The 27500-nt window shown below is 46.1% G+C and overlaps 1 protein-coding gene across 3 annotated transcripts in view; it reads right to left on the bottom strand.

Annotated features, from left to right (window-relative positions):
* Nucleotides 1–27500, bottom strand: part of ARIH1 (ariadne RBR E3 ubiquitin protein ligase 1) — a 101131-nt gene that overhangs the window by 28790 nt on the left and 44841 nt on the right. For all 3 annotated transcript variants that reach the window (XM_085890643.1, XM_085890644.1, XM_085890645.1), the window contains exons 3-5: nt 9666–9816; nt 1298–1446; nt 711–777 (exon numbers count right to left, since the gene is read on the bottom strand). In XM_085890643.1, the coding sequence (XP_085746769.1) occupies nt 711–777; nt 1298–1446; nt 9666–9816 (367 nt within the window). The remainder of the gene's footprint in view (nt 1–710; nt 778–1297; nt 1447–9665; nt 9817–27500) is intronic.

Raw genomic sequence — 27500 nt, 5'->3', positions numbered from 1 at the left:
TTATTATTAATAAATTATTTGTCGATTTCCAACCTGTCCGTGTTTGTCCTTTCCTTCCATTGGTCTTGCATTGTCCGAACCGAGATAGACTGGGAGGTAATTACCACAGATTTGACCAAAAAAATCGTTGGCACGCACCAGCAGTGAAAACGCTCAGCCGCCCTAATTAAAATATAATCAGATAATATTGGTGCTTTGCCGAGGGCGCGCTCCCCGCTCAGGTAACCACGTGACCTCCAGTTAAACGGAATAATTAGACGGTGGACACTGGAACTCGTGGTTGACTGGGTGGCGTTTGTAGTTTTAAAACAACCCACCATACCACAACGTTAATTGTGAGTGATGGCCCCAGGTCCGGCTCTAGCAAGGACAACCGGGGATTAATCCCCCTGAGTGACAAGCTCATGTCTCGGTACCCGTGGCCGCAACAATATGTATGTATGTATGTATGTATGTATGTATGTATGTATGTATGTATGTATATATATATATATATATATATATATATATATATATATATATATGTACAATATTATCATGACATGACAATGCAGTGCTCCTTGTGGAATGTGTACCAAGAAAAAGTCATAATAATAATAATAATAATAATAATAATAATAATAATAATAATAATAATTTACAGATGAAAATGAAAATCTCTTAAATGCATTTTGAATGGCAAATGAAGAGACAAAGTTCAGCCTTCTCACCTCAACAAAGCTGTTGGTGATGAGATGCTGGTATTTGAGCTTTACTTTCGCATCATTAATCAACCGCCTGCAAAAATAACAAAAAAGGTGAAGTTGAAATATATAATCGCACAAGATTATAACACAATTTAACCGCAAAGGAGAGAAGGCAAACCGATTGCTCGGCGGCACACAGCTTGCCATGACGAAGTTGCGTAATGTGATACAATCTCCAACAAAGAAATCAATTCTGCAATGACTTTCTATCCACAAGGATCACAGTGTCAAAGAGCAAAACGTTCCTGTTTATATATTCATGTCAACACATGAGTAAAGATTTATGGATAAGTTTATACATGGTAAGATCAAGCTAACATTTAAAATTTAAGCATCGTGTTTCTGTCGAAAGATTACCTGCAACCGTTAAAAACCTTTCTTAAAAGACAAAAATGAAAAGTGGATCACAATCAAAGTTTGAATATTTGGAATGAAATATGCTTGCTCAACACTACATCTATTAGCTTCACTCGTTGCCATCATCACATCCCTCCCGTCTCGCCCGACCCATTCGCAGAACATTTGACAAAAGCAAATGTCGTGTTCCATACATGACTGTGATGTCATCAACAAGAATGTCGCAGCCGTGAGCTGGACAGGAGATCGTTTGTCCCATTCCCTCGTCCATAATTTTCGTCTTCAGATATTCATTCCAGCACTGCACGCAGAAGCGATGGCCACACTCGAGGCCGGTCATGAACTGCAAGACAAGAGAGAGCGAGGTTAGTGCTCCGAGAATGCAATGTTTACCCACCCAACCCCAACCCCTCACCTCCTATTTTATATTTAATAAAGTCTCTCATGGTGCGTTTACATTTCGGCAATTGGCCGAGCAGAACTAGGCCAAGTGAAATTATGAAGCAGGCATATATATATATATATATATATATATATATATATATATATATATATATATATATATATATATATATATATATATATATATATATATGTTGTTGCGGTTGAGGAAATTCGCAAACCACCATTCAGGTCCTGTAGGTGAGATATCTCTGGAAGTACATGTATAGTTAGCCCCAAACCTGTTGTTTAGAGGGAATAAATGTGATTCATTCGGGCTGCGACCCCTTGAGATAGCCGTTTTTCTGTTCTATCTTTATTTTGAACCAACCACGTCTCAACCGCCATCACACAACAACCACCAACCACAACGCCGCTTCACAACAACAACAACGCCAACAGCCACAATCTTTACCTTCACAACTCGCTCCCGCAAACATCGCATCACCGCCATTCCAAACGGCACCATGGCCATAAACCACCACCTTAAACCCTCCACCACCTTCACCTCTCCTTCTGCAGCCATTCCCGCACCACCTGTGAACACCGAGCATCGGGCTGTCCTGGGCTCATACAAGGTGCGCGCCGAACCGCGAGTGCAAAGTGCGGCCTTTCCGAGGAGAATTCGGATCAGGAATGATACACGCCCACTTCTGATCCGTCCAATCAGCAAGCGCGGGGCGGTTTGGCCCCGCCTCCAGGCGCGTCAGAGTAGAATCGAGATATGCAAATTCTAGGATCAGGGGAGACTCACGCCCCTTTTTCTCCGTCCAATGGGCGAGCGTGGCTCCACCCCCGAGCTCGTTCTGATCCAGAAATTTGCATATGGGTTCTCCTGCCGGCCTATAAAGTGCCGAGCGCGGGGCGAATTTGGCAGTCAAGTCGGGTCTGAAGAAAGAATCGAGTCAGTCTGGAGAGGTCGGAGAGCCGAGTGGAGCTCGCAGTATGTCGGGGTTCGCAGTCTGTCGGGGTTCGGAGTCTGTCGGGGAGCTGCAGAGAGAGGAAGCCTGGAGCGCGGTCGAATCGGTTTGAGCGCAGAGTCGGCCTTGGAGGAGCGGGGAGTGAGTCGGGAGGCGAGGGCGTACAGGTGGTTTGCTGCAGTCGGCTGAGAAGAATTGGGGAAAAGACCGAATAGCTCGGGTCCGAGGCAAGGAAGACTGCGGTCGGCGACGAGCTCGCAATGGAATCGCTCGTCGCGGGACCCAAGCAAGCCAGCTATCCTCTTTCCCCAGAGCATCAACAATTCCCCCCTTTTTTCCCCCCGCGCTGAGATAGTGTGAAAAGGGGGGCCCCGTTCCCACCCCACTCCAAGCAGTGCCAACGAAGGAGCGCGGAGTTGGGGCGCCGCCGCACCACCACATTGGCGGCTCATCACAAAGACACGGGTAGGATCCACCCGGTCTCGCGGACCTGACCGCTCTTTCAGGTCCCGCGCAAATATTGGCACACAGGCCCCGTCTGCCCCCTTGTCTTTGAGGGTGGCCCTTTTCTTTTGCTTTTGAGTAAATGTGTTGTTGGTGCCATCTATAAAGTAAAACTGTTTAAGTGTTGCCGTGTGCTCGCGTAGTCGGTAGTATCTCTGCATTGTTGCGTTTCTTTTGTTGCAATTGCTTTAGGTGCATAATTGTTGTAATTGTATATGTGTGCTCTCCGTGGCCGCGGAATAAATGTGCATCATGTTGAACTGTTTTTCCCGTTTTGCTTCGTCTTTTCTTTAATTGAATCTCCATCTTGCTTCACGTAAAGGGTTGGTAGTGGGCTTAATACGCCCGATAATTAATCGGAACCGTCGAGACCGACGATAACACCGCTCGGTTATCCCGATAGTACGGAACGGGTCGCTTAAGTGGCCCGTGTCCGGAGTCGACCTGCGGCGAGGTGCGATTGCCCGGTCTACCCTCCGCGTGGGTACTTAGGTAGGTCGAGTTTGGCGAACAACCCTATCCCACGCGGGGGGCCGATTGGCACGATCGTGGTGAGGCTGAAAGGCCCACCCATGACTAGCTCCCGGCGTTAGTCCGAGAGGGTCACGACAGAATTGTCCATCCGGTGGGCGACGTGCCGCGATTCGAGTTACGTGGCCGTTCGCACGCCGGCGGGCACGAATTCGCAACAATATATATATATATATATATATATATATATATATATATATATATATATATATATATATATATATATATATATATATATATATATATATATATATATATATATATATATATATCTATCTATATATATATATATATATATATATATATATATATATATATATATATATATATATATATATATACACATATATACATATACACATATATACATACACACATATATACACATATATACATACACACATATATACATACACACATATATACATACACATATACATACATATATATATACATATTTATTGTTGCGGTATTCGCGCCCGCCGGCGTGCTGACGGCCACGTAACTCGAATCGCGGCACGTCGCCCACCGGACGGACAATCCAGTCGTGACCCTCTCGGACTAACGCCGGGAACCAGTCACGGGTGGACCTTTCGGTCTCACCGCGATCGAGCCAATCAGCCCCCGCGTGGGATAGGGTTGCTCGCCAAATTCGACCTACCTAAGTACCCACGCGGAGGGTAGACCGGGCGATCGCACCTCGCCGCAGGTCGACTTCGGACACGGGCCACTTAAGCGACCCGTTCCGTACTATCAGAATAACCGAGCGGTGTTATCGTCGACCTCGACGGTTCGATTAATTATCGGGCGTATTCAGCCCACTACCAACCCTTTACGTGAAGCAAGATGAGGATTCAATGGGAGAAATGACGAAGCGAAGCGGGAAACAGTTCAACACAAAAGCACATTTATTCGCGGCACACGGGAAGCACACATATACAATTCCACCAAATGCACACAGAAAAGACACAATGCAATTTACACAACAAGCAAATGTAAAAGTGAAAACACAATGCAGAGCTAATACCGACTACCGAGCACACGGCAACACTTATACAATTCTACTTCACAGACGGCGCCGACAACACATACCCAAAACCAAGGAAAGAATACCCCCAAGAATGAGGCGGGCCTGAGGCCGAGACCGGGTCGGGCCTACCCGTCTGGTGATGAGACGCGGAGCGGCGATGGCGCCCCAACCCCGCGGGCCTCGCGGGCAGTGTCTGGTAGGAGGTGGGAAAGGGGCCCCCTTGGTCGCACTATCTCAGCGCGGGGGGAAACAGGAGGGGGTTGCTGATGCTCGGGGTATAGAGGATCTTTATTATCCCTGGTGTGCGTCTCCACCTCGGCCAGGTCGCGCTGCCGGCCTCCCTCGGGTGCAGCTCCCTGCACGACGCGAGCACCCCCTCGTCTGGTGTCGCCGCCTTTCCACAGCTCGTCCCCTCCGTTCCGACTCCAACGCACACGACGAGCAGCTCCACCGCCCGCGAAGTCTTGACCCTCTGCTTCCGACTCTCCTACTCTCCGCCTCTGGACTCTCCGACTCTCCACCCTGGACTCTCTTTTCTCCGCCTCTGGACTCTCCGACTCTCCTCTCGACGACTCTCTTCACTCTCCGACCGACGAACACGGTCCTTTTATCCCCCCGTAGCTTCGCCTTTGACCCCCTCCCTTTGACCTTTCACCTCGCTCCCCATTGGCCCGAGAAAAAGTGGGCGTGAAGGCTTTTTGATCCACAAATTTGCATATATCGATCGTCCTGGAGGCGGGGCCAAATCGCCCCTCGCTCACCGATTGGACGGCAAAAAGTGGGCGTGTGTCGTTTTTGATCCGTTTTTGAAGCACAAAATCCGTGATTTTGTACACGCTGTTCGACGCGCGCCCTGCACGAGTCCAACACCGGTACCCACAGCGGGGCAAGAACGGTGGCGATGCTACGGTTGCGAGGTGTGACGGGAAGGTCGTGGCGGTTGTGGTGAAGCGGCGTTGTGGTTGGTGGTTGATGTTGTGATTGTGGTGGTAATCATGGCGGTTGGTCCAAAATAAAGATAGTAAAAGAAAAACGGCTATCCTGAAGAGTCGCAGCACGCATAAATGACATGTATTCCCACTAGACAACGGGTTCGGGCCTAACTACACATGTACTTACCGAGATACCTCACCAAAGGGACCTGAATGGTGGTTTGCGAATTTGGTAACCACAACAATATATATATATACACATATATATATATATATATATATATATATATATACATATATATATACATATATATATATATATATATATATATATATATATATATATATATATATATATATATATATATATACATATACACACATATATATTGTTGCGGATTCGCACCCGCCGGCGTGCGGGCGGCCACGTAACTCGAATCGCGGCACGTCGCCCACCGGACGGACAATCCCGTCGTGACCCTCTCGGACTAACGCCGGGAACTAGTCACGGGTGGGCCTTTCGGCCTCACCACGATCGTGCCAATCGGCCCCCCGCGTGGGATAGGGTTGTTCGCCAAATTCGACCTACCTAAGTACCCACACGGAGGGTAGACCGGGCGATCGCACCTCACCGCAGGTCGACTTCGGACACGGGCCACTTTAAGCGACCCGTTCCGTACTATCGGGATAACAGAGCGGTGTTATCGTCAACCTCGACGGTTCCGATTAATTATCGGGCGTATTTAGCCCACGACCAACCCCTTACGTGAAGTAAGATGGAGATTCAATTAGAGAAAAGACGAAGCGAAACGGAAGAAACAGTTCAACATAAAGCACATTTATTCCGCGGCAAACGGAAAGCACACATATACAATTACCACAATTATGCACCAAAAGCAAATGCAACAAAAGAAACACAACAATTATGCACCAAAAGCAAATGTAAAAGAGAAACACAATGCAGATCTACTACCGACTATGCGAGCACACGGCAACACTTACACAGTTTTACTTCACAGACGGCGCCGACAACACATATACTCCAAAGCAAAAGAAAAAGGGGGCCACCCTCAACGATAAGGGGGCAGACGGGCCTGGGGCCGAGACCGCGTCGAGCCTACCCGTCTGGTGATGAGCCGCAAAATGGCGGCGGTGCCCCGACTCCGCGGGCCTCGCTGGCACTGCCTGGAATGGGGTGGGAACGGGGCCCCCTTCTCACACTATCTCAGCGCGGGGGGAAACAGGGGGGGGTTGTTGATGCTCGGGGGAAAGAGGATATCTGGCTGGCTTGGGTCCCGCGACGAGCGACCTCGACCGCGTTCCCGGCCTCCCCTCTCCGCAGCTCCCCGACTCTGACACGAGCGCAGACCTCCACAAAGCTCCTTGGCTTCTCCAGACTCTCCGGACCCCGACAGACACTCTCTCGACTGATTTCGCCGCCGCCACAACTCTCCAACTCTTCCCCCGATTCGCCCCGCGCTCGGCGCTTTATAGTGCGACAGGAGAAACCATATGCAGATTTTTGGATCAGGATCGGCTCGGGGGCGGAGCCACGCTTGCCCATTGGACAGAGGAAAAGTGGGCGTGAATCATTCCTGATCCTGGAATCTGCATATATCGATTATACTCCGACGCGCCTGGAGGCGGGGCCAAATCGCCCCACGCTCGCTGATAGGACGGAACAGAAGTGGGCGTGAATCATTCTTGATCCGATTTCTCGGAAAGGCCGCTTTTTGCAACCGCTGCTCGGTGCGCGCCCTGTACGAGTCCAGGATCGGTGCCCACAAGCGGCGCGGGAATGGCGGTGATGCGATGGTTGCGAGAGCGAGATGTGACGGTAAAGGTCGTGGCTGTTGGCGTTGTTGTTGTTGTTGTGAAGCGGCGTTGCGGTTGGTGGTTGTTGTGTGATGGCTGTTGAGACGTGGTTGGCTCAAAATAAAGATAGAACAGAAAAACGGCTATCTTGAAGGGTCGCAGCCCGAATGAATGACATTTATTCCCTCTAAACAACGGGTTTGGGCTAACTACACATATACTTACAGAGATATCTCACCTATGGGCCCTGAATGGTGGTTTGCGAATTTCCTCAACCACAACAATATATACATATATATATATTATACAAACTGGAGACTCGTGGAGGAGCTCGGACATAGAACAGATCAGAACACAACAGAACAAAAGGAACAGCAGAAGGAGAGTTGGGGAGGTCAATAAGGGGAGAAAATATCATGGTTGTGGATTGGGGATGATCTGAGATGGTGGTGAGCAGCTCTCTTGAGATTCTGGAGGGCAGAATAAGATTGAATTGGTTCCACAAGTAGTAGTGGGGGGGGGAGGAATAAATGAGGAGCAGTGAGTCTGGATTTTGAGAGTTTCACCAGAAGGAGAAGGGGGTTACTGGCAGCCCACATGTCACCTGCAGAAACCTGGGTGGGACAGAGCATGGAAAGAGCAGATGGTGCAAGACCAGAAAGGAGGTGGGAGAAGACAGAGACCACAGACCCATCAGCAATGTGGAAAGTAATTGACCCATAAACTCAGCTTCATCGTTGGGGATTCCAATGATTATTTTTTACCTCCACCACCAAAGGTGGATGGAGGTTATGCTGAGACCCAGGTCTGTCTGTGAACAGGATAGCTCAAACAGTTATGGACGGATTCAGACGAAACTTGCTGGACAGATTGGATGTGTGAAAATAACCAATTAATTTGAAGCTGGTGAAGATATGGATCCGGATTTTAAAAAAAAAAAATTTTTCAAAGTGATTCTTCACCAATGAGAGCGAAGGTCAAAAACGATACAAAGCACAAAATGTCAAAAACTTCTGGATGGATTATGACAAAACTTGGTGGACGAGTTGGGTAGATGACAAGAACAAGAAAGCAGACTTTTTGGAACGTAAGCCACAATTTCCATTCAATCATCATGTAACTTTGTTCAAACATTCTCTATGGGTAGGCACTCCTATGTTGAAAGGTTAGGTGTCAATCGTTCAAGCAGTTACGTTGCAAACGAATCTACAAGCAAACAAAGGTGAAAGAAAAAATTGAGGGCCTCAGCCGACATTCCACAACATGGTCAATGGCGGATGCTTATTACTCGTAAAAATGGAACCATTGGAAAGCTATTAATCGATTTACTTGGAACAAAAATTTGTATCCATTTAATCACAAAGATGGCGGTTTTAAAAACCCATCTTTCTGGATCTATGCCTGGTGTTGGCTTAATGGTTTGGGTGGTGGGCTTGGGATCTTAGGATCCTGAGGTCAAATCCTGCTTGGCTGTTGAATTAATACCAGATGGGGCTGACTCTGCCTGTCATCCTTGCGAGATCGGCAAATTGAGAACCAGCATGCTGGTATCCTGTGTCTGAGTGGCGACCCGTCCAGGATTGTGCCCAATAGCCAAGGAGACTGCTTAGGCAGCACCGACGCTCTGCACAGAGAATGGTGCCGATGGATGGATGGATGGATTTCTGAATTTAAGAGGAAGAAGAAGAAGAAGAGAAGAAGCTGAATGGAGCAGTTACAACGGTAACAATTATAATTCTACAACAGCAGGAACCCTTCAGAAGGACACGGAAGGCACACACAAAATTATGTGCAACAATACTTCTTGAAGCAATAGAAAAATCCAACTACCGGGAACATATAACAAAGCAATTCTCTGTATGTATACAAGTATGCATGCATGTACGTACTCTATGTCCGATAAATCATAGAAATAAATAAAAACTGGCTGGGCCAATCTCCACCGAATTTTGCATACGTGCTCGGGTTACCCAGGATTACGTCATGGGCACAAAATACAACTGCCCTCCCCCCCTCCCCCCGCTACACCCTGTTCCTGTAAAGGTGGGGGAAACGACTTGCAATTTTAGCCTGTACATGTGGAATAGTGCAAGTGGTTTAACCACTCATCCTTGCCCGAGGGAGGAGATATCAACAACATATTTCGCTCCAGGAGAGAGCAGCTATTGCAACTGGTGCTAAATGCAACATGTACAGGAACATGTACAGCTTCCTGGGCAGGCTTTATAAATAAGTGCCTTTTGGCAGGACAGCTACTTACGCTCAAAAAATAATCGGTTCATTTCAAGTGAGGAATAAGGCCCTCCAAGCTAAAAAAAAAATATTTAATTATATGATATGAGCAGGAAGACAAGCTGCTTTGGTGGAGAGAGAATTTGCCAAACCATACCGAAGAAGGAAACGTCAAGTAGCAAATCCAGCAGAAAACTTCCTGCGCAGAAGAGCGTGTCGATGAGGGGCGCGAAGAGCGTGCTTTTCGGCTGCTGGGGTTAATCACGTGACACTCAGAAAAAAGCTTGTCCAGGTTGCCATCGAAGTAACTGAAAGACAAGAAGTTCACAATGTTCTGCGTTATCATCGTTGAAGAAACAGCTTAAATTTAACAAAGTCTCAAAATCCTCTCATTAGTTTGACATCAACTATAATAAAGAGGTTCAGTGGCTGTAGCTTTGCTGTCAATATTCTCTCGTCGATATAATAATACGCTTGTTCAACCGTCCATGTGTCTGTATCTGTCCATGTATAATATTCTGTTCCACTCATTGGTTGGACAGTTCTGGACTGGCTCCACCCAGAATTTCACCATGAAAAAAAAAAATAAATCATACGACCGCCATGTTAAGCCACACATCTTTTGAGTTGTCATAGTCACAATTGCCATGCCCTCCCTATAGGTTTTTCCCTTCAGTGTAAAACGACCAAAGCAACAGCTAAAAGGATTTCGAGCCGATTGGCGTCATGGGCCTTGTGAAGATTGGCCTCAGCGATCGAGGCAATCGTCTGTTGTCTATACAATGCCCAAATAATGGTGGTATTCTCTCGAGCAGCACTTTTACCACAAGGTTCCATTCCTTTGTGCTGTGCGTGTACGTGAGAAGCATTGTCCCACGTGACGAATGTAGAAATGCAAGAAGCAAGAATGGGGGAAGTGATTCGGTACCGGTCCAGTGGATGAATCGTTTCTAATGGTGAGGAACGAATGGAAGGTGGTGAATAATAAAATAATGAAGTCATATAAATGGTTGGTTTATTGTATATAATTTCTCTCAATTCGACCTTCCCTTCATCCCTTGTCTAAAAAAAAAAAAATCCAACTGTTACAACGTTCCTTCTCTCCATTTTCTTAATTCGTCTTTATTGCATCCCTCAAGAAATGTCTTTAATCGCATTTCTGACCTAAAACTAAAAACCCTCAGTTTGCTTTGCATGTTCGTTTTCCATCTATCGTATTTTTTTTTCCAACTTCAGTGCCAATTCACCCCTCTCACCCCCCCCCCCCCGCATCCCCCTCTCAATACAACAATCACACTCTTCCCTGTCTCAACCTTCTCCCTCAACTTTCCCTACTCACCCTTCTCCTCCATTCACCCGACTCAAAGTTACCCCCCACATCCACAAAGCTGCCTCCTTCCCCTGCCCCCTCTTCTCCATCTCATCACGCCACCTCCTGAAAACCTCAACTGCCTTCTGCCCCCTCTCTTATTACTCCCCACTGTACCTCAACTCAGTACCACAGAACCTTTTCTCCTCCTCCTCCTCTGGCCCCCTTCCCAAGCTCTTCTGCAATGCCACACACTCTTTCGACAACTCTCTTTACTTCCCCACCCCCTCCTCCGTCATATCATCCCCCTCCCCAACCCTCCCCTGCACCCAAAACCTCCTCCCCTCCTTCTTCCTTAACAGTGTGAACCTCAAACATCCAGGGCCTTCACTCAAACCTGACAGATCTTTCCACACAGGTTTCCACTGACAAACCAGACATAATCTACCAAACAGAAACTTTCCTCCCTCCAGACGTCTCCGACACCCAAGTATCTCTCCCTGGTTACTCCCTCCTCCAGTTTGATAGAGCTGAGCCTTGTCCTAGTGGAGGAGTTGCTTTCTTCATCAAAGACTCTATTCCTCACTTTCCATGCACTGCCCTCACACCCCCACAACCCGAGGAATACCTCTACCTATGGCTTCCCTCCACTCACAACTCATGTTTATATGTGTGCTGTACCATCCACCAAACAGTGATGACTCCATTTACACCTCACTATTTGAAAACATGGACCAACCAAGCAGTCAGTCAACTTCCCAACCCGGATCTCAACCAATGGTACTCTATCTCTTCTGGATGTGATGTTGACAAATTTCCCCAAAAGTATCTGCTGTTCTTCCTCCGCTCCAATCGGTTCTTCTGACCACGTGCTTGTTAAAGAGGACATCCCTCTGGCTATTATCAGAGAACCACCTCATCGCCGTCGAGTCTGGCATTTCACTCAAGCCGACTGGTTGGGTCTCCAAGCAGTCATCAAACTTATAGACTGGTCTCCTATCGCTACTTTCTCCAACATCAACTCGTCCTGGGAATTCTTTCAAAGAAACTTGTTCTCTCTCATGCAAAGATTTATCCCCTGTCGTCTTCAGTTGTCCTACCCTTCCTCCCGCCCTTGGTTCACTGAAGCTTGTGGCGAGGCAGTTGTCTTGAAAAAAAACTTGCCTTTGCCTCATGGAAATCAAATCCAATTAAGGGTAATCTCAGTTCTTTCCATAAAGCTCGGAACAAGTGTGTATCTACCCTCAGGAGAGCCAGAAAACAACTTCTTTCTAATCTTAAGTCTGAACTCTCAAACCTGTCTCCCTTCTCCAAATCCTGGTGGCGTCAAATCAAATCTGTTTCTGGTCTATGCTCCCCCTCCATCCCTCCCTTACCTTAAATGGCTGCACAGCTGACACCGCATGTGAATAGGCTGAATGCCTAAATGCCGTGGTTGCATCTAAATCTTGTGTTTGAAACCCATCGCTTTCTGTACCCACCTTAACCAGTCGCACCCAACAGTCCCTGGACTCTGCGTCCTTTTCTCCTGACGAGGTGAAGAGCTTGCTGTCAAACCTCGACTCAGATCCTGCAACCGGTACAGACGGCATCACCTACGTGTCGTAAAAACCTGCTCCTCTGCTCTTGCTCACACTCTCTCTGTTCTATTCACCCTCATTTGTTCAAGGTCATCTACCATCTGCTTGGAAATCAGGAAACATTACCACTCTGCATAAAAAAAGGTGCAAAATCAGATCCCTGCAACTACAGACCAATCAGCCTTCTCCCAATCATCAGCGAGGTTATGGAATCCATCATCGCTTCAGACATTAAATCTTTCCTCTTCTCTAATGGCTTGATTTCCGATCAGCAATTTGGTTTCAGACCAGGTCACTCCACCCTGGATATGTTGCTGCTGCTCTCCCAACAATGGATGGAGGTCTTCAATGCCAGACACGAAATCAGAGCCATATCCCGAGACATATCGCGTGCTTTTGACATGGTCTGGCACCCTGCCCTACTCACCAAACTATCTTCCTATGGTATCCAAGGCCATCTCCACTCATGGCTCGCCGACTTCCTCTCCTGTCGCAGCCAACGTGTGTCCCTAAATGGAGTTCTCTCATCCCCTCTTCCTGTCCAGGCTGGAGTTCCTCAAAGCAGCGTCCTGGACCCTGTTCTTTTTGTGGTTTTCATCAATGATCTCTCCAACTCTCTGGAAAATCCTCTTTATCTCTTTGCTGATGACTCCACCCTCTGCCGCACCATCTGTCATCTCTCAGACCGGCAAGTAGCAGCTTCTTCGCTCTCTGCAGATCTGGGTAAAATCACAAACTGTTCCAACACGTGGAACATGTCTTTCAATCCGGATAAATCTCACACTCTCACTGTCTTTCCGAAAGGACCGTTTTGAACCACCCCCCCACCCCCCGCCAACCCCCCTCCTCCCATCCCCCCATCTACTTTTAAAACAATCCTCTGGAAGAAGTCCTTTCATTCAAGCTTCTGGGTCTCACTATCTACCATGATCTTTTCTGGGAAAGCCACATTTCCAACCTGGCCTCCAAAGCCAGTCGCCGACTGAGAATCCTCCGTCATGCAAAGTCCTTCCTCTGCCCACCTGAGCTCCTGACCACATGCAAGGCTTTTGTCCACAGCCTGATGGAGTACTACTCTCCCCTCCGGGCTGGTGCTCCTGCCTCTCACCTTTTTCGGCTTCACGCTGTGGAAACCAAGGCATTTTGGATCATTGGTATCTCCCGCGATGAGGGCGAGTCTTTGGGCCTTTCACTCTCTCAATGCAGGGAAGTCTGTGGTCTTTCTGTCTTCCACCGTCTCCTCTCTTGTCTCAACCCCCCTGCTCTGTCTGTGATTTGACCTCCCATATTTCCTCAGGGCACTCAAGGTCCGACAGCAACCCTCTTCTGGTAAAACTACCAAAATCAAGAATCACTGCTCACCTTCACTCTTTCATTCCTTTTTTCTCCCCACCTTTGGAATAAACCCCCACATTCTCTTCAATCCCATTCTTCCCTCTCAGTCTTCAAAGCAGCTGTTCACCACCACCTCTTATCTTCCCCCAACCAAATCCTCAATCTTTTCTACCCACGCTAATCGACCCTAAACCTACCTCCTTCAAATTGCCTGCTTTCCTTCCCAAAAGTTCCCTGTCGTGTAAGGTCCTGAAACACCCTGTAATGTCCATCTTGTATTCCCCATGTTCCCCGCTCCATCCCTCTCCCTTCCACAGATCTCCTCATGTCTCTGTTCCCCACTGTTTTGTCCTTCCCTCTCCCATCCCTCTTGTCTCCTGCCCCCCCCCCTTGTGTGTTGTGCGTTAGCTATCGTACGAGCCTCGACAATGTATACAAAATAATAATAGTGAGTGCATTGAGTGCTGAGTGAGCTGGCTCCAGACGGACAGACGGACGAGAATAAACAGACTGTGGGGTTGAAAGAAACACCGGTAGGATGAAGGAGGGAAGTGTTATTGAATTGAAATTTGGTGAAGCAGATTGTTGGTGGATTGAGGAGATTAAAAGCCGGTCGGGAAGGGGAAGATCACACCAGGAATACACAGACAAACTTCAATGCATTTCCTCCCCAAACCCCTGGACAAGGGGAAAATTTCTACCAAACACATAAACTCATGAAATAACTCATTCTGGGGAGCTCTACGTTTAAGTGAATGCTCTCCCCCGAGGTATATTTCCAAAACCGTAACATTACCCCCTCCCGGTACTCGACTCGCCCCGAGTTGTCGTTCCCTCAAATAACAGTTTACCTCACTATCCTCCGAGTGCAACAATGCACACATGTCCCGCCTTTGAAAATAATGAAAACTAACGCGTTGTGTTCCTTTACTCTAACACATTCACATGAGACAGTTCTAAATACAATTCTATACCGAAACACATACCAGGTGGGTTTGAACTTTTTTTTATTGTTCTTTGCACACTTTTGGTTCGGTCGCTAGAACGCAATTGTTATAATTTTAAAAAGTCATCTGTTGGGCCCATGTCTGATGTGTAATTGCAAAGTAAGATTGTCTGAGGGGGGGGGGGTATTATGGGAAAGAATCTGCTCTTTTATGCCTGTTCTGAATGATTTACTGTACTGTACGTATGTGCCTTTGAATTCTGATTACCGTGCTTGTACATACGTGCCTCTTGATCTTGATAAAGACCGTTTGTTTCCATCCTGCCAGTCGTCTCTTTCCATTCATTGGTTCGATCTAGCATGTACAGACGAGATATACGGGAAGTTCTGTTCCATTGATTGGCTCCAAAATTAGTCCACTTGGCCGTACGCAGACAGATAAATACACAAAGTACATACAGAGGGAATGTGGACCAAATTGATCTCGCCAAACCACCAGAAAGGTAACACGTTTGTAAAAGAGCGAGTGCCCCGCCAGCTTTAGCATTGTCAGTCAACACCCGTTGTTGCTTGCCAACCCGCCAGGCCACAGTTATTTGCAAGCAGGTGGTCTACAGGTGCCGAAGGTCAGGACGAGCATGAGAGTTCCCCTCGTGGTGAACCCTGAACCCTGGCACCGTAACAATATGTGTGTATGTATATATATATATATATATATATATATATATATATATATATATATATATATATATATATATATATATATATATATATATATATATATATATATTGTTACGGCTGTGGAAATTCGCATTACACCATAAAGGTCCCTAAGGTGAGATATCTCTGTAAGTACATGTGCAGTTAGCCCAAACCCGTTGTATAGAGGGATTTATGAGATTCATCCGGACTGTGACGCTTTGAGTCGGTCGTTTTTCTGTTCTATCTTTATTTTGAACCAACCATGCCTCAACCGCCATCGCAAACAACCACCTTAACCACCACAGTCACCAACTACAACCACGCTCCAACCCTCAGACAACAACAACACCAACAACCACGCCACCGCCACCATCTACGCTCCCACATCATCGCATCACTGCCATTCCCAAATGGCACCATAACCATCAAACCACCACCGAAAACCCTCCACCACCTTCACCTCTCTCCTTCTACGGCCATTCCCGCACCACCTGTGGACCCTGAACGTTGGGCTGTCTCGGGCCCGTTCAGCGATTGGTGCCGAACGCACCGAGCCACGAGCGCAAATGGCGGCCTTTCCGAGGGGAAAACTCGGATCAGAAACGCTTCACGCCCACTTTTCCTCCGTCCAATTAGCGAGCGCGGGGCGGCTTGGCCCCGCCTCCAGGCGCGTGTGTGAAGTCGATATATGCAAATTCTCGGATCAGGGGAGGTTCACGCCACCGTTTCCTCCAACCAATGGGCGAGCGTGGCTCCGCACCCGAGGTCATTCTGATCCGAATATTTGCATACTGGCTTCTCCTGCCCGCCTATAAAAAGGCGAGCGCAAAGTAGGAGAGTGGCAGAATGGCAGAGTTGAGTCGAGTCGGGTGGCGAAGTCATCGGTGTGGTAGAGAGTTGGGTTCTGCAGTCGGTGAGGAGAGTGTCATCGAGTTGGGTTCTGGAGTCGGCTGAGAAGAGTTGCGGGAAGAGGCAAAAGAGCTCGGGTCCGAGGTGAGGACGGCGGTCGGCGACGAGGTCGCGGTGTGGGATCGCTCGTCGCGGGACCCAAGCCAGCCAGCTATTCTCCTCCCCCAGGGCATCAACAATTCCCCCTTTCCCCCGCGCTGAGATAGTGCAAAAAGGGGGCTCCGTTCCCACCCCACCCCAAACGTCGTGCCAACGAAACCCGCTAAGGAGCACGGAGTCGGGGCACAGCCACACCTGCGGCTTGCCCGCCAACGCGTCACGTGGATGCGGGTAGGACCCCCCCCCCCGGTCTCGCGGGCCTGGCCGCTCCTCCAGGTTACACACACAATTGGCCTTCAGGCCTGTCTGCCCCCTTGTCTATGAGGGTGGCTTCTTTCCTTTGCTTTTGTGTAAATGTGTGTTGGCGCCGTCTGTAAAGTAAAACTGTATAAGTGTTGCCGTGTGTGCACGTACTCGGTAGTAACTCTGTGTCGTTGTTGCTTTTGTTTTGGTTGCTATATGTGCATTTTGACTGTATGGCTGTATATATGTGCTTTCCGTGTGCCGGGAAATAAATGTGCATTGTGTGAACTGTTTTCCCGTTTCGCTTCGTCTTTTCTTTATTGACCCTCCATCCTGCTTCACGTTAAGGGTTCGGAGTGGGTGCAAAACGCCCGGTAAATAATCTGAACCGTCGAGGTCGACGATAACACCGCTCGGTTATCCTGATAGTACGGAACGGGCCGCCCAAGCGGCTCGTGTCCCGAGTCAACCTGCGGCGAGGTACGATCGCCTGGTTTACCATCCGCGTGGGTACTTAGGTAGGTCGAGTTTGGCGAACAACCCTATCCTACGCGGGTGGGCGATTGGCACGATTGTGGTGAGGTCGAAAGGCCCATCCGTGACTGGCTCCGGGCGATAGTTCCCGGAGGGTCACGACTGAATTGTCCGTCCGGTGGGCGACGCGGTTGCGATTCGAGTGACGTGGCCGTCCGCACGCCGGCGGGCGCGAATTCGCAACAATATTATATATATATATATATATATATATATATATATATATATATATATATATATATATATATATATATGTATATATATATATGTATATATATATATATATATATATATATATATATATATATATATATATATATATATATATATATATATGTATATATATATATGTATATATATATATATATATATATATATATATATATATATATGTATATATATATATATATATATATATATATATATATATATATATATATATATATATATATATATATATATATATATATATATATATATGTATATATATATATATATATATGTATATATGTATATATATATATATATATATATGTATATATGTATATATATATATATATATGTATATATGTATATATGTATATATATATATATATATATATATATATATATATATATATATATATATATATATATATATATATATATATATATATATAAGATGTCTTCGCCACTTACATTATAAACAGTCGTGAAAAACCTCCGAGCTTGATAGAGCAGTAAGGTAAAGTTCACATCCCATAGCAGTCAAAGCTGCGTGATCTTTGAGCAGTAATGTCTGTCTGCCACATGAGCACATTACCTCTGCCTTACTGCCCCACCAACCAGGAGGTGGAATTGGGGTCGTGCATAACAATAAACCAAACCAAGGTCTTTCCGACCCAATAAATGCATCATCTTACTATAATTCACCGTCCGTCCGGCCGTCTGTCTGTTCCCAGGTACCGCAAAAACGGCTGAACCGATCGCAACCATTTTTGGGTGTGTAATCCTGGGACCCCTTGGAGTAAAACAGACATAAACATGACCCCCTTGACAGCTCCCGTCGGGAGCGGGTGCTTGTGGTAGCATTAAATTCCACGAGCGGATGCATACTGCATCGCTTCCTTCCCGAATAGCTTCAACAGCACACACTCGTCTATTTTAAAGAACAAGGATTTAAAGCTAAGAGGTTTAACACAGTATTAAACCAACTGGGTTTTCATGGTCACAAGTAAACAATTATGTGGTGTGTCATCTGATGAGCTCGAAACAAGTACCAAACCATGGTGGTCAGTGACTCCACTGTCCTTAACTTGTGACCTTTAAATCCTCGGTCTTTAAAATTGACTCAAGTGTGCGCTGCTGAAGCTATCCAGGCAGGAAGTGAAGCAGTACGCATGCACTCATAGTGTTTAATGCCATGATGCATTTATCGGATTGGAATGGCCTTATTTTTGTTTATTTTTTTTAACCCATTTTTACCCCCCCCCCACCCCACTTCGCTGACAAATTTAATCAAGACAGCATGTTGTACTTCAAACATTCAATTCGATTCACCTGATAATTTCCATCCGCTTGGAAGTCAGCCATCTTCTTCTTCTTCTTAAAGAGCAGGTTTTGGGTCGCTGATGACCGTGAATCGCGTGATTCCAAGGTTGTTATCACATTAATAATCGTTGGGCAATTATTTTCTTACATTTGAAACTCAAAATATGCTGAAATTAACTTTGAGGTCAAAACTTTTGTCAGTGATCGAAAAACAGACCAGAATTTACTGAAGATGCGATGATGTCATGTTCTCCGAAAACTTCGTGAACATTCGGAAACCATGTGAACAATGGTGAGATGCGAATCAGAGAGTGATTTCAGCGGCGATGAAATTGAGTGTTTTCATTCCGATATTGCCGAGGACAAGTCGGAGGATGATGGGAATTTATACTATGGAATTTCTAGCCCTGAGCCATATAAATTCGAGCCACTTGCAAGTGCCAGAAAAACGGCCTATTTCATGTACAAGTGGTAGGACTGACTGCCCGGCAGTTCACACTGACAGACTCCACCAGACAGATTGGTTTGTAGATTTTCATTTTCTTGTTCGATGCATCAAATAATGTAAAGTTTGATTTCGTCTGTGACTTGATTTAATAATTTTTAACTCTCTAATCACTCAAGAGTCAGAAATAGAATGAATCAATAATGGACCCAAATATATTATACACCGTAGCCTTGGCGTTGAAGTCTTTCTGACAGCTGAGCTTGACCCCAGCGAAAGTGAACAGTTAGAACAAACCCCAACTTTCAAGAGAGTGTTGTGGCATATAAATACCAAAACATGTTAGCCTCATTGGGACATATTCTACCAAATTTAGAAAAAAAAGTGGAAAATTAATCAATTTTTTACAATTGAAATGAAATAGCCCAATTTGCTGATGCTGTTAAAAAAAGTAATTTAATCAACAATAAGTTGATTTGTTGAGAAATTTTTTCATGCTTGTGTTTTGCAGAAAGTTTATTTCTGTGTTTTTCCATGTACTCTTTAAGAATACATTTCAAGGTTTTTCTCACTTAAACTCAACAATTGATTCTGTGACAGAGCAGTATCTGGAGAACTTGTCAACCAACAACTCATATTCACAGTGGTGATCAGATGTGTTTATGCCTTCGTAATCTTCGGCTGTGAAATGGTCACCACAAATGACAAGTCTATCCAAAGGGTCCTCTTTACCCGTTTTCTTTGGGGGGAAAATTCGCCCGTTTTGTTTGTACAAATCTTATCCACTGCCGGCGAATGTTTGATTCCTTCGGGAATCGGTGAGAGTGATTACTCGTTTTCCAGCCATTTTCACAAAACATGACGACACACGTAAGAGGCATGATGGACAAATATCCAAATAACTTTGTTCTACAATAATTCAAAATAAAAAAGGATAATATAGACAATGGCAAGCTCAAAAAAAGCGAAAGAACAGCCCGCTGAACTGGACACTTCTTCAATGAGCGAGTGAGCGTCCACTTTGTTTTGGAGAACGTGACGTCGCCATCCATATATGGCACGCGGCTGTTTTTTCAACAGCCTCGAGAAATAACAACTTTGGAGTTAAATTTCATTAATTTTCCCAATAGTTCGGCAACCACAATAGATTGCATCGAACTATTTTATGCACATATAATCATGTTGATAAATTTTCAGAACATGCTTGGTGACCCGCAACCTGCTCTTTAAAGGGCCACAATTACTCCCATGTTCTTGTGGGTTTGGCCAGAAATATGTGATTTGGCCAGGGTGCTGGCGATAGCTCGCCGACTTCGCGGAGGACACCGTGGGATCTTTAACATCTACCAACTAATGCCAGCAGACAAGACGCCCGTTTAATGATGGCACACACCCTGCCTGTGAAAGACAGAGATGACAGTTTATCGCTGGGCCGAGATTCAAACCCAGGCTAGACAGCTTCGAGGCGACTGTCCATACCCCTAGTCTAGGCCATCCTACCTACCCTTCATTAGCCATTCTTGCTGCTTATGTATGGTGAGAGCAAAAATACTTCCCCTTTCTGTGAAGCTCAGTGTTGGATGCTTTGGTTTGAATCTCTGCGAAAAATGAATAAATAAAAAACATCTTGAAAATTTCAAATTATTCTCTCAGATTTGAACAACACCATAATGCATGTTGTTTCGTTGTTTAAACTTCCTTCATTTGAGATGATTTGTAAAACTGACTCCCACCAGGTGGTGCTATACAATACACATTTACAGAGAGAGAATTGAGGTCTTTTTGGGCGTCCAAAATCTATTGGGCGAGTTCTTGCTACCTTCCCAACTCATCCACCAAGTTTTGTCATAATCCATCCACAAGTTTTTGAAATATGCTTCACCATATATCGTTTTTGGCCCCATCTCTAACTGGTAAAGAATCACTAAAAGAAATAAAAAATTCTCATATCTGGATCCGGATTCGGATCTTCACTAAAATCGAATCAATTCCTCCGTGTCACACACCCAACCCCTCGACCACATTTTCTCCAAATCCGTCCTTAACTTTTTGTGATATCCTGCTCACAGACAGACAAGAAGGCATCAGGTGATACTCTGTCAGATATGAATAAAATCATTCAAATGACATCACTGTCACCTTGCGCTTTGAAATTTGGTTGCAATTTGATACCTGTATCTTGAAGTGTTTCCGAGTTATCGGCTTTTTTGTCCCGAAAAAAAAACACTACAATTTAACATGGGCGACTTCGTTGCCATGGAAACAATGATATACATAAACAGATTGCCACCATTTTGAAAATGCTTCATCTGTCCCTCAGCCCCAACAGAAATCTTTCCTTATAATATAGAATGGATCATCAAATCTGCTTGGAATTTGCAGGTGATATTTTCCAACTCATTTGTATCAAGTTTGACGACACGTCGCGCAAACACTTTTTGTCGTATCCAAATTTGTTTGCAAATGACGTCGCTGTCACCTCGACCTTTGACATATATAGTCAAAAAACATTGACAGCCTCACTTTTGGCCTTCGGAATCCTCTGGTAAAGTTTGACAAAGACAGCTGAAAGTGTTTGAGAGTTATCGCACTCACAGACACATGCAAACAAGACAGAACGACACGACGAAAACTGAAACGGACAGGGGTGAAAACATAACCTCCGTCCACCTTCGGTGGCAGAACTAACAAATGCATATACAAATTCAATAGCATTAGAAAGGTAGAAATCAAAAGAAACAGCACCACCTTTGGTGGCTGTCGGTATTACAAATCATCGTCCTTAATCTTATGACATGTTGTGATCAATAAAAGTTATTTCAAAAATTATGAAGTGCATTTCAAAGAATGTGCCACTGCACGTTGCCCACCTAAGATTGGCCAAGAAGGGTATCCGCTCGTGCAATTAAGTGTTCCAAAATGACATGCACAACTTTGGTTGTTGATATATTTGGAACCACAAAGGATAGACCGATACAGTTTGGTTTATGTGACACATTAGCTCATAAAGTTTTGTGCACACCATCAATACACTTCAATGTGAGCTCATTTGTCAGACGCAGAACATCAAGGCAGAACACGAGTTCTGGGAATGTTTGGCTCGGCATGTTTGTGTCCACCAGTGCGCATGCAGCCGTGATCCAAGAACGAAGATCCTGCAGGTTCGACACCTTGGTGTTGTAGACAACACCTGACAAACCACCCCACAATAAGAAAAGAAAAAAGTCAAGGGGGTTATGATGTCTGGTGATCGTGGGGGCCAGGCGGTTGGTCCGTCTCGGCCAATCCAGTGACCTGGAAATTTTTCATTCAGGATGGCTCGAACGACGAAGGCCCAATGAGGGGGAGCGCTGTCCTGTTGAAAAATTATATTGGGTTGCACATCTTCAATCTGTGGGAAAGTGAATGCTTCAACCATGCTCATGAAAATTGTTGAGGTCAATGTATCCTCCGAAAAGAAAAAGACCCACCAAGTGGTCATGGAGAAGGCCACGCCACATATTGACCTTTGGACTGTCGCGTATGTGTTCATTGACCACGCGGGGGAGTTTTCAGAGCCCCAGATCCTCGCATTGTGCCAGTTGACCTTCCCCGATACATGAAAGCAAATTTTGTCTGTGAACATGACCATTTTCAGGTAATCTTCGTCATCCTCTGTGTGACAGCATTTCCAAGGCAAAAAGGCCTTGCGTTTGGGTCCGTCATTTGGTTTAGGCAGAGGAGCTTCTTGTGAGCCAACGGCCATCCATATCTTGTGCCCAACTGTGTCTGCGGACGTTCTCCTGCAGTTAGGTTACTTTTTTGTTTTTTAGGAGGTTGGTGGCAGGATTTGCACTCTGGCCATCGTAAAACCCTTCACTCCACAAAACACAAGAAAATTGAAAACCCACTCCGTGGAAGTATATCCTGTGCAGCTGCCCTCTGCAGGGCAGCTCACCGGATGACTGGATTTGGGCAAAGCCTCCGGGGCCCCCACTCTTTGATGATAGGAGGGAAACCATGGGGTAACCTTCCTGGGTCAGATTGCGGTAGTGTGTGTAGGGGGGGGTGCAAAGGCATCGTCCACCAGACGGTGGTCTCCTTGGGTTAACCTGAGGCGGTCCCGATGGGTGGGTGCCTGGAATGCCCTATCCCTAAGAGAGGATGATCACCTGTCTGTTATCATCCAAGCTCAAGCGTTTGAACATCGGTATTGCAGCACTCTCTGAGGTTCGGAGACCGGATAGTGGCGAGATCATGGCGGGTGGTTACACCTACTATCGGTCGAGTCGCTTTTATGGTTACCATGCCCAAGGAGTTACTGTTGCTGTGTCCAATAAGCTGAATCCAATTTTAATTGAGGCAGCACCGGTCAACAAACGTATTACAAGACAAAGGATTCGTCACTCCTTGGGTGTCGTTTCCCTGGTTTCTGTATATGCTACGACTGAGGCGAGTGATCTCACCGTGAAGGACGCATTCAATGCCACAATCAAATCTGTGTTGAATCAGTGCCCCAGTCGAAATACTCTTCTCGTCTTGAGGGATTTAAATGCATCGACTAGAACTGATAGGGATGGTTATGAGACGTGTGTTGCTCCCCGTAGGTCTGGAACTGTGAACCAGAATAGCACGTCGTTCCTTGACTTTGCAAGGAGTCATGGACTTAGGGTGGCTGGTTCATGGTTTCAGCACCCACAGGCTCATCGCTGGACATGGTATTCCAATGCTGGCGGTGTGGCAAAGGAGATTGACCATGTGCTCGTTGATAGTCGCTGGAGGATGAACCAGAACTGCAGGGTCTACGGGAGTGCTCAGTTCCTCAATACCGACCATAGGCTTGTGGTTGCAACTCTGAAGTTGCAGCTTAAATCCGGAAGAATGGAACCATCCCAGCCCAGGCTGGATTTTGGCAAGCTGAAAGAAAAGAGAATAGCGGAAGAGTTTGCGAACAGGCTGGGCGAAAATTTGGTGGGTCTGGTTGCTTTGGGCAATCCTGAAGAGTTGTGGAGTGCCATCAAGACCACCACCCTTGATGTTGCCGGTGGATGTCTGGGAACTCATGAGAGGGTGAAGAATAATTTTGTCTCTGAAGGGAGACTGGATACCATTGACCAGAGCCACAGGGCCAGGCTTAATGGCAGAGCAGAGCTGTTCATGGTGTTGAGGTGTAAAACTGCACGTGTGTTGAAAGTGGCCAAGAAGGCCTATGGGCGAGGAATCTGTGAGGGGGTAGAGCATCACCTGTGGTCAAGTGATTCTTGTCCTTGCAGGGGAATTCGCGCATTGCATTCCTCCAAGCCTGTCCCTTGGTGGACTACATTTAGAGCGTAGAATGGTGGGCTCCTGACAGAGGAGTACGAAGTGAAGGCCCACTGGGCCTGTTACTTTGAGCGGCTGTACCAGGCTGATGCACAAGCTGTTGAGTTGGATGTCAGGCGTGTTATTATCCCTATTGCTGACCCTCAAATCAGCCGTGATCCACCTTCGTTTGTGTAAACACAGGTTGCTGTGAACCAGTTGAAATGGGGTAAAGCTGCTAGGAACTGTGGCATCCATGCTGAACTTCTCAAGGCTGGTGGAGATGCTGCACTCTAGTCATTACATGCAGTTCTGTGCTCTGCCTGGAGTACAGGCATCATCTCACTACCATGCAAGATCTTTGCTCCGATAATTCTTGACAGGGTTCGCCACCATCTGCTTGAGCACCACCACCCAGAGCAGTCAGGCTTTACACCAGAGGTTTACGATTTACCGTATCCTTGCTCTTCGGGTCCTCACCGAACGCAGACGAGAGTTTTGGCAGGGGCTGCTTGTAGCCTTTGTTGATGTCTGTAAAGTGTTTGATTCAGTGAATCGGGATGCCCTCTGGAGGATTCTTTGTCTTTGTGGGGTGCCACCAAAACTCATCAATCTGATGTCTGAACTCTACTCTGGGACTGAGAGTGCTGTGAGATATGGTGATGCCATCTCCAACTTATTTCCAGTTGTTACTGGAGTTCATCAGAGGTGTGTACTGACCCCCCACACTTTTCAGCACTGGTATGGACTGAATTCTAGGGAGGATGTCGGAGTGATCAAACTGTGGTGCATCGATTGGGAATGTCAAGATCTCTGACCTTGATTTCGCAGATGATGCATTCATCTTTGTAGAGACTTTGGATATCTTTTTAGGGGCCCTTGAGGTTCTGAATGAGAAGTTGGAGCCGTTGGGATTATGGATTTCCTGGGTCAAAACTAATATCCAGGGTTTCAATGCCATCTTGGATAATGCCATCTTGTCTGTTCCTGTTTGTGGTGAGGATGTTGTGGTCAAAGATAGATTCACTTACCTTGGCAGTGATATTCATGTCTCTGCTGGCTGTGATCCAGAGGTTAAGAGATATCTGGGTCAGGCCTGGTGAGTCATGGATTCACTGGATCATGGGGTGTGGCACTTTCGGTGCCTGTGCAGGAGGACGGAAGTCCGAGTCTTCAGGTCCTTGGTGCTTCCAGTCTTGCTCTATGGATGTGAGACTTGGATTCTGACTAGAGATCTGAGACAGAGACAATTCTTTTGGTACCAGGTCTCTTCGGAGAATCCTTGGCTATCGCTGGTCGGACTTTGTGTCCAACGAGCAGTTGCTAAGAGAGACTGAAATGAGATTTGTTACCTGCATAGTCCATGAGGGTCAGCTGCGGCTATATGGACATGCGGCTCGTTTTCCTGACGCTGATCCTGCTCACCAGATTCTCTCAGCGAGGGAGCCTCGTGCGTGGAAGAAGCCAATGAGCAGACCACGTGCCTCGTGGTTGCAGCAGGTTGATCGGCATCTCAAGGAGATGGAGATGGGCCAGGCATCTGCCTGGGAGATGGCCAGACAGAGGCCCCTGGAGTATCGGCAGAAAGTGGACGCAGTGACGCGTTGCTCGGCGCATGCTCCCATTACCTGACCTGACCTGATTTGGTTTGAGTTCCTGCAGCATCTGCACCTTATAAGCACAAAGCTTCAGTCTTTTATACAAAATCCTGTGTACAGTGGTGGTTGGTCGTCCCAGGTCTCTGGATGCGTGTCAGATTGATATTCTGGGACTTTGTTGAAATGATTCATGCATTCATTCAATGTCTGCTGCACTTGTGCTTGGTCGACCGGTACTTTTCTGTTTCTCACAACTTCCAGTCTCCTTAAACCCCTTGTTCCACTCTCTGATACCAGTCCATGATGGTGGATTCCTTCCATACCTTGTGTGGAAATTACGCTGAACTTGTGTGGTGGATCTTGTCACAGTGAACCATTCGACACACTGAGCTTTCTCCTGTGGAATCACCATTTTTTTTTTTACATTAAACCACCAGACCTTAAAATAAAGAAAACTTTACGAGATGCTGTATCATATAAAACAAAAGTTATCGTTGTGTCATTTGTGGTACTAAATATATTAACAACCAAAGTTGTCCAGGTCTTTTTGGAACACCCTGCACTGCATAACAAATGCATGAATTTCCTTTGATGAACCCACAGGATTTATGGGAGTCAGTGTGGTTGACCTGATGGCAATTTGAAACTTCTTCAGGGTTCCAGCACATAATGAATAGTTTAAATGGAAATGAAGTCGCAAAAGAAGATAAATCCCTCATTTAGAAAATTACTTTTACATGTAGATGTGGTTCAAGCAAGTACAACCTCACCTTTTAAGAACAAAGTGTACTCCAAGAAAGACACCTGCACAGATTCAATTGGGATGTAACCTAGTATGCGATTCTTTAATCTTTGGGCAGGACAGGTTCTCAGAATGTCCTGGACGGTAACTGCCAATATGATACAACAATATTAGCCTCAATATTCTCACAGGTGATCTGTAGTGCCGTTTCTATTTAAATGTTATGGCTCCAATAATTACAAGGCCTTCTCATGTGGACCTGCATTTATCTCGTCATCAACTTGGAATAGACCATTATTTGGCAGAACTGCTCTGACAAATTTCACAACTATTGCATTGTACCACATACCTCCCTCCCATCACTTTCCCTTCAAAACATTTCCAGTATACTTTTTGAAATAAAAAAAAAAAAATATATATATATATATATATATATATATATATATATATATATATATATATATATATATATATATATATATATAGGTCCATTGGGACCCATACTCTGTGCAGAGCATTGGTGCTGCCGAAGCAGTTTCCTTGGCTATTGGGCACAATCCTGGACGGGTCGCCACTCCGACACAGGATACCAGCAAGCTGGCACTCATTTTGCCAACCTCAGAAGGATGACAGGCAGAATCAACCCCACCTGGTGTCAATTCAACAGCTGAGCGGGATCTGAACTCAGGATCCGAGGATCCCAAGCCCACCACCCTGACTATCAAGGCAACACAAGGCTT

Source organism: Eptatretus burgeri, chromosome 8, assembly GCF_056783735.1.
Source record: "Eptatretus burgeri isolate ZD-2024b chromosome 8, Ebu_testis_v1, whole genome shotgun sequence".
Classification (NCBI taxonomy): domain Eukaryota; kingdom Metazoa; phylum Chordata; class Myxini; order Myxiniformes; family Myxinidae; genus Eptatretus; species Eptatretus burgeri.
Note: the sequence above shows the minus strand (reverse complement) of the source record. Positions and strands in the feature narration are given on the sequence as shown.